Source organism: Battus philenor, unplaced genomic scaffold (assembly GCF_028537555.1).
Source record: "Battus philenor isolate CCGP_79_NKW_IND1 unplaced genomic scaffold, ilBatPhil1.0.hap1 SCAF_22, whole genome shotgun sequence".
Taxonomy (NCBI): Eukaryota; Metazoa; Arthropoda; class Insecta; order Lepidoptera; family Papilionidae; genus Battus; species Battus philenor.
Window position 1 is genome coordinate 802,674 of NW_027181685.1, and position 12,941 is coordinate 815,614.

Consider the following 12,941-nt stretch of genomic DNA (forward strand, 5'->3'; position numbering starts at 1 on the left):
GCCCTGGACAATCGCTAGTAGCTAGTCTACGTGGATCATACCTTGATTTGGAAAACCGATATGATTTCAGGTTTTATCCTAGCAGATGCAGGCTATGATGTTTGGCTGGGAAACCTCAGAGGCAATCAGTATACAACACATCTCAATCTTACCAGGAGCGATCCTAGATTCTGGGAATACAGGTGAGTTTCGTGTAATTGTAACTTCGCTAATCCTGGCTTAAAAATAAAAAAACACAAGAATATTCTGTAAAAAGTTCCAACGTCAAATAAATGAATTGAATTTTTACATTTTTATCCTATTTACAACAACCTTAAACAATTATTATTGCAGTTTCCATGAGCACGGCAAATATGACCTGCCAACGCAGATCGACAAGGTGCTCAACGTGACGGGACTTCCCCGCTTGCTGTACATCGGCTACTCCATGGGCACCACCAGCTTCTTCACGATGATGTCCCAACGGCCCGAGTACAACGAGAAGGTTTTAGCATTCGTCGCGTTGGCGCCTGCCGTCTTCATGGACAACATGAAGCCATTATCAGAGCTTATGTTGAAGACTTGGAATGTACCGGTGGGTTCTTTAATACCACAAGGGAAATTCAATATCATCAGTTGAAAGTAGCATGCGTCCGATCAGCCTTCATCCTTCATCTTCGATCACATCATCACTTTCCAACAGGCGAGTTGGTGATCAAAGACGGACTTACACCTGATAACACCAAAAAAAATTACAGGATCTCGTGACCAGGTCGTGGGTGACAGGACGTTCACTGCTGCCCTTGCAAATCTACTCCCTGGTAACCACTCCAGAAACCTAAGGTCTCAGCGGCCTTCTGTTCTGCGCTGAAGTGACAACGATATCAAGTGTATTAGTACAAAATAGTAGAGCGATAATGCCTTAACCTCTTGCAGTAATTTATCTGAAGAACTCTTTGGGAACTTCTTTGGAAAAGCCAAAGGTTATAGTGTGGAGATCAAACACTGACAAATTCCATCCACGACGTTCACCCACAAGGTGATCCTTGTTATGGTCGTTGGAAGACACAGGATGCAGGGTGCTTCCAACTGTTTCTATTGAAAATTACTGCGGGAGGCTAAGTCCAGTATTGGAGGTCTTTAAAGTAACCATAGTGATGATGATGATGCTCAAAACGGTTGACATGTTTCACCAGTTTCAACTGTAAATAGATAGGATGTAGATAATATTCAATATTTTATTTATTTGTAAAAGTTATCAAAACATCGGTACATGTGTATTAAGATACAATTCTTGAGAAGGTAATAATTCTTTTAACAAATATTTAATGGAATAAGGCGTTACCTCCCGGAAGTACATCCTAAGTAAGAAAAGGACCAATATTTAGCCATTTCCGCACATGCAGTGGTAGTCGTGTAACAAAGTGCATCGCCCCCCAGCCCGCTGATAAATGCGCAAGCGGCAAATAATACGAATTATACAACTACCACCGTTAAATCACTCAACACGTGTTTCACCCCTCCACGGGACATCTTCAGGAGTTATGTTACACCGATTAGTGCCAAACACAGAGTGCACTCTATGCACGCAAGGGCTGGCTGGCCGTGCACTTTGTTGCACGACTACGACTGCATGTGCGGAAGTGGCTAAATATTGGTCTTTTTCTTACTTAGGATGGACTTCCGCAAAATAACGCCTGATTCCATTAAACAGTTTCAACTGGACATACAGGTTACTAACAAGAGGCCATGTTCACAGCAAACGATGCGAGGTCAGGGCATGATGTCGATATACTTCAGGCCCGAGCTACGGGAGCTGGTGGTGAGCAGCATGTGCCAGGCTCGCCAGCCTGAGGAGGACGTGTGCATGCGACTTTTGTACACATTAGTCGGAGAGGACTACAACCAGAATGACTGGGTAATACGCTTTTTAAAACGCACATACACACAAACACTTGTAGATGAATTATTACACTTAACCTATGGACATATCTGTCCGAACTTCCCTGGTACGCACGTACGGGTCAGGTCAGTCCAAAATTGGCTACATTATATCGAATTACTTTTAAAATACAGTTTAAAATCGCAAGTTCTGAATGTAAATGGATCAAAAAAATTAAATTCCCGACATTGACAGGTGCCATGTTGCGACAAACGAAGGGTTAAACGTTTACGTATACAGTCTGTACCATAAATCAACGACAAACCGAATGCAATAGTAGAACATGTAACAAGGTGTCCCCCCAGCTATACGAATACAGAAATATTAACTGTTATTGTAAAAACTAACGCATTTGTACATTAAAAGTAAGAATCAAATTAACAGGGAATGTAGATGAGGGAAATAAGGTGATGTGGGAAAGTTGTTCAAAATGTAATGAACGCTTTCGTTCATCTTTCATTCTTTTACCCTTTTTCCTTCCTTTTTTGAGAAAGATAAATAAAATACACACATATATACACACACATATGTATATATATATATATATATATAGTCTCTGCCTCATACAAAGTAGGGGGAACCAAAGACCCCTAAAAAGAGAAGTCATAAAAAATTAAACAAAAAACCGGAAGCAAGGTCGCTAATGTCGGGAATATAGAAAAAAAAAACTGCTCGAAGATAGGAATATTCTTACCAAATTTCAAGCCTTATGATTCCAAAGACATCGTGACGAGTCCGTATATAGGTAGCACATCTATATATAAATATATCGGAACTCTATAGATTCGGCCTGCGTCAACAGATGGCGCTTGTAGTTTTCCGCATAATATAAAACCCAAAAGTCGAACTAAACGGTTTGACAGCTCCTTTTTTGGTGAGAGTCGCAAAGATTTAGAACGACCTGTCTGGGTCCATTTTTCCTAATAAGTTGAACTCTGAACTTTTGGATGGGTGTGTACCAACTTCGTCTTCATCTACACTTTCCATCAGGTGAAATGGAAGACAAACGCCTATTCTATTGCAACTATATAAAAAAAAATAATCCTGCGAAACTATTAGAATGCAACAGCTTATGGCAGTACAAAGTTTACAGAGAGAGATAGTAAACAATTATTAATTTGATTAAATACTAATTCGAATTTTGAAAATGCTTTACCTTTTTAAACGGTTTTATTTAGTTCGACCCGTACGGAATTTGTTTATTTGGGTCAAAATTAGAAATTGAAATTTAAGCACCTTCCCGTTGTCAGATTGATCTGAAATTAGTTACACACATTTAATTTAGATGACAATACAATATAATAAAATCAATAACTTTATAAATCTAAGATGGCCGCCGATACAAAATGGCGGATTACATATTTTTCCTTAACCCACTCAATATGGGTATCAAATGAAAAGGGCTACACTAGTAAAACACAATGATTATGTCAAAATTTAAAATTCAATATGGACGCCGTTCCAATATGGCGGACTAGGTACATATTTTTCCAAAAACACCACAATATGGGTATCAAAAAACCGTTTAACTTAAAAGTTTTTTAAATGAATTTATTATATTATAATTACGTTATTTATTATTTGTGAAACCGTCAATTATTGGCTAGGATGTACCATACAAATGAGCTATACATTCATCCCTTTAAAGCGTGTTTAAAAGAATTTAAACGCTAATTTTACAGGATATGATGGGAGTGATATTCGCAAGGTTTCAGCCTGCTTCATGGAGACAGGTGGAACATTTCGGAAAAATTGCTTTAACTGGTAAGCTATTTTTTTTTATCAATAAGAAACCACTTGGAATTCGCACGGAGACAAAGCAAAGTTTAACCCCTTTGGCCCCTGCTATTAGAGGCCTCTCGTACCTAGTTCTCGCAATTAGTTGAGATCAAGGTCTTTGTTTACAAATAAGTTTTTCAGATTTTTCATCTTTATTCTTCACTCACTGTCATACAATACCACGATCACTAATAAACATATTTGGGTGAAGCCTACGCCCTTGCACTTGTTTAGAGTTCATTTACAAAATTTCATGCAAATGGCTGACTACCATTTGATTTCTTTTACAAGTTTCGATATGATGGCATCTACTGTTTTTTATTATGGCTCCCGCTATTGGAGGCCTCTCGTACCCCTAATTAGTTGGGATCAGGGTCTTTGTTTACAAATAAGTTTTTCAGATTTTTCATCTTTATTCTTCACTCACTGTTATACTTCTCAATTTCTTTTATTCTTACCTTAATTCCACCGCAATATCTTTCATTTTGTTCTTTCATTCCTTCTTGCTTTCATCGCCTTCCTTCCATCATCTTATTACTCTTAGGTGGCTAGGTACATTTTTTTATTCTTTATTTTATTATTTACATATTCTATTTTTTTAACACAGTTTTCTTTGGGTTGTGCTTTCTTAATACATTACTACAGTTTTCTTATTCTATTTTTCCTATTATTAAATGTCTAGTTATTTTATGTGCGGTTTATTAGGTACCTATTTACCTATACTGTTTTGTTTCTATTAACAGTGTCACTACCACCCTACGAGCAAACGATAGGAATGATGGGCGAAGGTTGTCGTCGCCCATCATTGATTCGCTAACTTAAACCCTCCTGTATGTAACTTTGCATCCGTTCTAAGCTGATCTTTCGTTCAAGTTCATAGACGCCCACTGCAAAAGATAGGCTTCCCCCAAAGATATCTATGGGTGATATACCATGATCATCAGGTGGGTTGGCGATCACAGTGTGGTATTATGATACGCAGAGGATACCGCTGAACATCCACTTCAAACTTGTTTATGAGATATGGCAATCCTATATATCAGTACCGTGAAGTAATGTCGCTTTCTTAGGTTAAATTCACACGACTACATTTTTAACAACATATTCACCTTCGTTGTCGACAACCTTTTGCCAACTAGTACACAAAATCAATGACGGAGCGATAAAAAAACAATATTTTTTTCTGTAAAATATGTCGACAGAAACGACATTACTTTCCCCTTAATTATTAATGCACGACGTGTGAATTATAGAATGTATTTTGGGAATCCAACCAGCTGGGATACAACTGCTCCGTTCACCTTCACTCGAATATTCTTACCAAGTCTCTAAACCCGTGATCCCCAAAGTGGTCTATATCGACCCTTAGGGGTCTATGACAACCTGCAAGGGGCCTACGTCAGCGAAAAAAAATTTGGGGGTCCATGAAATGAAAATGGGGGTCCACAGACTGGACATAATTAGCCGAGGAGATTTACTCTTACATTAACTCTTACAAAATTGATGCCAAATGTTGATAATTTATTATTAAAGCATCAGGTTCATCCTTCTCACTAAAAATATTAACTTTTTGCTTATGTTATTTTATTTATAGTTTATTTTATATTTATTTAATGTTACGTATATTTTACATAACGGATACAAAATTTTATATTGAGCAGTTTTAATTTAAATTCAATTAGTAAATGTATAAAATAACATGTGTTTTTACTTTAAGTTTTTAACACTAAACAACACTACAGTTAGAAATTTACAGGAAATCAATATCAGGTAAGTAGGGGGTCTACCCAACACGGAAAAACATGGCAAGGGGTCTACGACACAAAAAAGTTTGGGGAACTCTGCTCTAAACCTTTTGGCTATAGAGATATCGTGATGATACAATACTTACATGTGCGACATTTAGCTTTACTACGTAACAACTGTTTGTTTATATTTCAGGTGTTTTCACTTCGTGGGAGGACGGCTTGTGGGGCGCGGTCAAGCCGTACGACCTCTCCAAAGTGAGGGTCCCTGTCACGCTGCTATACGGAGAGAACGATCAGCTGACTGAGAAATCCGTGAGTGAATACACTTACCTACCTAGAATTTATAGAATTATTGAAAGGCTTTGTATTATACCTATAAAAGAAGAAGAAGGACTTCGCATTATACGTAACAGGACAAAACGCTACCACACGCACCACACCACAACACCTAATTTAAGAGAGCGGCCGCACGTTCACTAACAGCGTGGGCACATCAGGGGAGGAATCTGGATTCGCCCTTGGTTCACCGACTGACCCACACTGCCTATCCAAGCCCCTCTCCTCACTAATGGGAGATAACAAAGATAGGTCAGCGTTTTGCAGAAGGATAGTGAAGGATGTCACAAAAATAAATAAAACAAACACAGGTCGGGTAATCCACCAAGTAAACAGGAGGTAGAATTAGAATTAAACGCTATAGAATTAGAATTATATAAGACATTAAACAAAAAAATTAACATCTGTGATAAATAGTAATAAATAGCATATGATAAGGAGGATAAAAATAAATAATAAATATTTATTGGAATCAGGTGTTACCTTGCGGAAGTCCATCCTAAATAAGAAAAGGACCAATATTTAGCCACTTCCGCATTATTTCAGATTTTATTTATTAGCTATTTACCGATTAGTTCAGTTAACTCTGTGTTTGGCACTAATCGGTGTAACATAACTCCTGAAAATGCCCCGTGGCGGGGTGAAACACGTGTTGAGTGAATTAACGGTGGCAGTTGTGTAATTCGCATTGTTCGCCGCATGCGCATTCATCAGTGGGCTGGCGGGCGGTGCACTTTATTGCACGACTACTGCTGCATGGCAGAAGTAGCTATATATTAGTCCTTTTCTTAATTAGGATGGACTTCTGCAAAATAACGCCTGAATACATTAGATAATTATACTTTTATCCTTTTTATTACAGCGCCATCTATTGCCCGGGTTATGACAAAAATAGATTCATCTGTATAAATATTTTCAACTAAAACATTTGTTCGAGTTATTGCCCGTAGACAATACCAATTAAGAAACCCGACTGTGGACAACTGTTTACATATTTACAACAAATTCTCTTGGCATTATTATCATCATTATTTTGACCGTATTATGTCAATTGCTGAATATATGCCTCGCAAATATATTTCCAATAAGACCGGATGAAGGCGTTCTAAATATACGGTTTTTCGACAACGCTTACAGGACCGTCTATTCACCGCCCGCCCTACGCTCAGTTTGCCGGGACGTATTGCCTTGAAAGCCTTCCGAGCAATTTAAGACATACCTCCGCGAACCTCCTTAAAAAACGGTTCAAAAAAATCAATATTCTAACTGGCCTCACAATATATTTATAATAGTATGTACGTAACAATAATTATAATAAATTTAAAAAATAGGGAACGTCCATAGTATATACAAGGCACCGTGAAAAACTAGCTGTACCAAAGTTTCGATTACAAAAATTCATCACAGAATCAGATTTTTTAATAAAACAAAAACCTTATAGGACTGCTGTTTACAAAATTCAAAACGCATATTAAAAGTAAATTGGAAGGCTTATTGTTTAATAAACGAATATTTAAATGACAATAATCCTTGGCAGCGATATCGCCTGATTATTTTGATTTCATTTAGGCTATATCTGATAAAGTGTATATGTATATATCTGTATTGTTAAACTCTACCAAAATGTGTGTTATTGTGGTTTCTTCTCCACAACTACAACACCTTGCGAAGCAGAGTAGAGTCGAAAATAAAATAGATTAAAAAAGTTGAGGTTCAATAAGAGTTCTGCTATCTTAACGTTCGTTGTGATCGTTTCAGTCTATTGACGCCTACTGAAAGGTATATGCCTTCCTCAAAGGTACCACACGTTTGGCAGGCAGACTGGCGATCACAGCATGATATTTAATATGAAGAGGGCGCTGCTGTCTATCCTTTGTAAACTTCTTTATGTACAGTGGCAATCCTGTATAATTAATGCATAAGTGTGAATCATATAACACTATTTCGGGAATTGAACCCGCTTGCAGCGATCGCAAGTCTCAACTGGATTCATAAAATATATAAAATAAAGTGGTTAAAAACCATTTACTACACCTATAATTATCTATCTGTTAATTCATTTCTTTTGCTTCTTCCGTTTCTTTCTGAGGCAAGTGCGATCGAACCAATACTGATCGAAGTCAGGTGTATTTATTTATTATTGTATTATATTTATATATATATGTTTATGTTCGCTTGTTTGTAAACATGTATTTTTTTGTACACGCAAACTACCCATTATTAGTACTCTTACCTTTTCCATACTATGGTTGTCTGTAAGATATTGCCTTGTGTGATAAGACCGCCCATTGTACTTTTTTATATTATTGTAGAACTTATTGACTGTATCAAAACATGTACAATAAAGAATATTAAATTAAATAAATAAATAATTGTCTGTTCCACTGTAAAAAACACACGCGGCTTGGATGCGGTTAGTAACGAGGTCGAAACAATAATGGCGGAAAAGGCGGAAGAAAATTTTGTCAGTTTTTTTTTTTAACTTAAGCGACAGTGTTGCCACTTCCCAGAACAGATTGTTTACTTGGCTTATTGTGGCGTTAATAGAAAAATAATACGAATATATGTACGAAACAATAATGGCGGAAAAGGCGGAAGAAAGTTTTGTCACGTTTTTTTTTTTTTTAACTTAAGCGTCAGTGTTGCCACTTCCCAGAACAGCTTGTTTACTCGGCTTATTGTGGCGTTAATAGGAAAATAATACGAATATATGGGACAAACTGACAGCTACATAGTTATTTAATAAATTTCGAGTGTGAAATATTAATGCGAAAAAGTAAATATAATTATAATTAAAAAAATTGTAAATATATATATCACTGCATAAACAGTTGTCATAGTGCATCTCAATCTAATTCAGATTTCTTTCCAAATGGGCTCATTTAGCACACTTTTGACATTCACAAAAAAATCTGTTACATAATGTGTATACAGGGTGATTGTTTATAAGTATAAAAGCTTTAAAGGGGCCTACTTCAAATCACCCTGTATAATGTTATCATTATGAAAAATTTTATCATCAATTATATTTTTTCTAAGTTAGAAAAGGACCAATATATAGCTACTTCCGCCGTGCAGTTTTTTCTGGCGAGATTTCGCATCTTACCAGACCTGTTGAGCCTTATGTATAGCCATACCAGCCGCATGGCTGACCGTGTTGGAACGGATATTAATATAATCTGGAACTACATTTAAACGCTTGCATTGTACTACATTTAAACTAAACGTTTAGGGAGGAGACAATAGCCTCCCTGATAGGCGAAAAAGAAACTAGGAAAGAATTCCTCGCTTGTTGCAAGAAAATAGTTAAAAACGTTACACAAAAAAATAAAAATCCAAAAATACAATAAGAAATGTGATAAAATGTGATAAAATAAAACTCAAATGTGATATATAATGTATTATAGAAAATAAGTAAAAATGTAAATTAAAAATGTGAAAAAATGTAATAAGAAAAGAGGAAAGAATGATAGATGAACAGAGCAAAAGGGTAAGAAAGTAGAAATGTAGCATGAAAGATAGATAATAGACCGAAAGAGAAAGTAAAATATGAAAGAAGAAAGAGAAAATAAAAAATCAAGTGAAAAATTAAATTGCAAATAAAGTCCCTGTTCGACCATAAATAGGGGTACGAGAGGCCCCCAATAGCGGGGGTCATAAAAAAAATCTGAATGTTTTGAGCTGCCACCCATCAAATGCCACAATCATCCAAATTACATAATTTGGATGATTCGATGTACAATCGCGCCTGTTCAGCTACGCATGCTGATCATGCAGAATGCATGCGAAATACTGCACGGCTGAAGTAGCTATATATTAGTCCTTTTCTTACTTAGGATGGACTTTCACAAAATAACACCTGAATCCATTAGAAGTATTTCTTCTATTTCAATACACTACAGCAGGGGTGAGCAACCTTTCTTGGTCGGAGGGCAGCAGTTTCAAAAACAGTGGGCCATGAAAAAAAATAAAGTATATATTCAAGGTTCAAACCATGTTCTAAACGTAATTTATGTTCGTAATCAACCGATATACAACTAATTAGACACTTATTATCTTTAAAGCCTTGATTCTAGCATTTAAAAAAATACAAAAAAAAATTAAAATTTATTTGCCTCGAGGGCCGCATGCGGACCGCGGGTTGCTCATCCCTGCACTACAGGAATTTTTTACAGAATAAATTCTAATTTTAATAAAGCTTTTACTTACTATATTACCACAACGTTATATATCATTTCTAGAAAGTAAATCATTTATACATTCACACCTTTAAAGATTTTAGATCTATAACTGATCATCCTGTATAAAATAATTACGTATATCAACATGCAAGGCTTTAAGTGTTTGTTTTATAAAAAATAATAATTATTTAATGTATATCGCTTATTCTCCTTTCCACGCAAATAACGATTGGCCCTGAAATAATTATTTCAATGAGACTCAATACGCGGGTTTTAATGCGTTCACATAATAATATTCCGGGATTATAATTGCGCGAATTATTTAATTATTTTGGTGTAAAAAATATACATATATAGTCTTCTTTCTCAATTTTAATTTTAACATTTTTTTTATCTTTACACTGCAAATGGCTTCTGCGATTTCCCGGAAGGCAGTGCGCTTCTTTTATAGCTATGCGATATACAGTACCCGGCGATATCACTCTCGCACGAAATACAACGACTGACCAAACGTCACATAAGTATTGTGGGACAAAGATGGTGCACTGGTGGGGTTTAAATAGAAATACCCGTTCGGTCGAAGTAGGTACAATGCTCGTATGTAAACATAATGTGAATATATATTTTTTATTTTATTGTATCCCAACCTAAAGCCACCACTTAGAAAAATTGGTGTATTTTATACAAAGAATAAAAATAATTATCAAAAGAAACAAATTATACTTGTTTTAACAGCTCTATATAGATACCGGAGTGTTTGTATTTCGTGCGACTGGGATAACGCTCTACGAAGCCGAAATTAGCCGATTGTCTCTTTCTTTTTCTTTTGGATTTATCTCTAAGTAAATTCAGGAAATTTATTAAACTCAGGCTTTACCAAAACGCATATTACTTTATAACATAGTATGTTCATTATAAAGATGTTTAGACATATGAGTTGCTATAATTAAATAATTTTTTTTTTGTTAATACAATCATCAAAAAATATTTTAAAATGCACTGTGCTTCCTGTTAGTTCTTCTAAGTAATTGGCGCGTTAGGAACTAACTTAAACTCATTTTAAACTGACGTTTATATAAATAGAAGAATGAGACTTGCGATTCTAAGTCGCGGATTCGATTTCCGAAGTAGTCTTATAAATAACTTACATTGTGCATTAATTATATAGGATTGTCACAACTCACAAACATGTTACCAGAGGATGGACAGAAGCGCCCTCTATATAACATAATATCATTCAGTAAACGGAATACATAGAAACGTCTGGAACGTTTTTGTCTCTACTAATAAACCCCTTTTAATTTTGTTAACAACTAAGCACGCCATGTGAAAATCAACCTTAACTTTAACACGTAAGGTCGGACTTTGCTAGCTCCATCTAGCTCAAGCCGAAAAGGACAGCTTAGAGTGTATAAGGATCACCCAATTAACCAATAGCACGTGAAACATTAATCCCTATTGCTGTCTCGCTCGCACAGTACCTACGCGCAGACCGTGCGGGTTCACACACCCACAAGTTGTACTACGCAAAATGTATAGATATAGCAGTAAAAAACAGAAGCAAGATCACCCGCCGAGTACTGATACGGGTTCAAAAACTCGAATCCTTTAATTTTATATAGTTCACGGAGCCCCCCGTTCCGTGAACTCGTTTCCGATGAAGCTGCAAAAGCAGCAAGGCTAACAGCAAAAACTTCACATGAGACAATAGACAATAGAAGCAAGATCCCCTTTGCCTGCCGAGGAACTTAAAGTCCTCGCTCTATACCTCGCCAATGTAGACCTCGACGAGGTGTGTATCCTCACCGCAAAACACCGCAAAGCCTCCGGTCCCTCGGAGCGCTTTCTCTGTATTGCAGAACACTCTGCCCTTCTCGCCGCCCTTAAAGAGGAATTTAAATAATATCCGCTCCCCCGTATCAACGCCAGAACACACGCCTCACATCGAGCCCCGGCGGTCTCGATGCACATGTCATGCACTACTCACCTACACATGACACGGCGGCCGCGTCCGCCTAATCCGCGTTCAAGCGAGGGCGGACCGGAGAGGCCCGTGTCTCTCCCGACCGCCGAGTAGTCCTCGCTTCGTGTTACATACACTACACCCCAATCACTACACTATACACCTACACGGGTATAGTTCTCCGCGTGTGGATGTCTTCGTCGTGACTGGAGTACGATCCCCAGTGTAAAATTTTCAGTCTCCTAAGTGCATATGATAGTAAAAAGGATGTAACAGAGTGTGTATAAAGTATATATTACATGTTGTATGCAGGTCGCTTTTAATCTGTCCTATTAGAAATCTATGGGGGTGGCCTATGATAGTAATATTGTCTACACATAGTATATTAACATATATATGTTAAAAAATTTAAAGTTTATGTAATATATTTTTTCAGCAAATAATGCGCCTAGCCAAAGAGCTGCAGTCCAGCGGTATGCTGGAGGAGGTGCGACCTGGCTGCCAGTGGCCCAGGTTCAACCACCTGGACTTCGTGTTCGCGAAGGACGTTGGCAAACTCCTCAACCGGCCGCTGGTTAAGCACATCGACAAGATGTTCAATAAATACGGACCTCAATAGCATATCTTGTTTCATTCTTAACCCAATCCTCGCGCACTTCGTTGCACGACTACCACTGCACGTGCGGAAGTGGCTAAATATTGGTCCTTTTCTTACTTAGGATAGACTTCCGCAAGGTAACGCCTGATTCCATTAAATATAGCAGAGAAAATTGCCCCTATTCCTCTGGAAACATATGAGCAGTGACGATCGTATATAATTAATCAAAAAATTGTTAATTATTAGAATATATTTTTAATCAAATCCGCGATCTATGATCACAAGTCCTCTCTTGGTGGGCAACCACAGTTCAATTCGCAATACTTAATGAAAATACATATTCATCGCATGGAGGCATTTTTATCATTAGCCCCGAGCACTGTTCCCGGCGCCTCTTCCTATAACGCGATGATGC

General features: G+C 37.1%; 2 protein-coding genes across 2 annotated transcripts in view; one reads left to right on the forward strand and one right to left on the reverse strand.

The window, feature by feature from the left end:
- LOC137923801 (lipase 3-like) overlaps positions 1–12,547 on the forward strand; it is a 37,006-nt gene extending 24,459 nt beyond the window's left edge. Inside the window, exons 3-8 of the mRNA XM_068767074.1 lie at positions 71–182; positions 334–574; positions 1,739–1,897; positions 3,604–3,685; positions 5,642–5,760; positions 12,365–12,547. Of these exons, the coding sequence (XP_068623175.1) occupies positions 71–182; positions 334–574; positions 1,739–1,897; positions 3,604–3,685; positions 5,642–5,760; positions 12,365–12,547 (896 nt within the window). The remainder of the gene's footprint in view (positions 1–70; positions 183–333; positions 575–1,738; positions 1,898–3,603; positions 3,686–5,641; positions 5,761–12,364) is intronic.
- crm (cramped chromatin regulator) overlaps positions 1–12,941 on the reverse strand; it is a 120,717-nt gene that overhangs the window by 84,264 nt on the left and 23,512 nt on the right. The gene's annotated exons all lie outside the window — the stretch shown is intronic.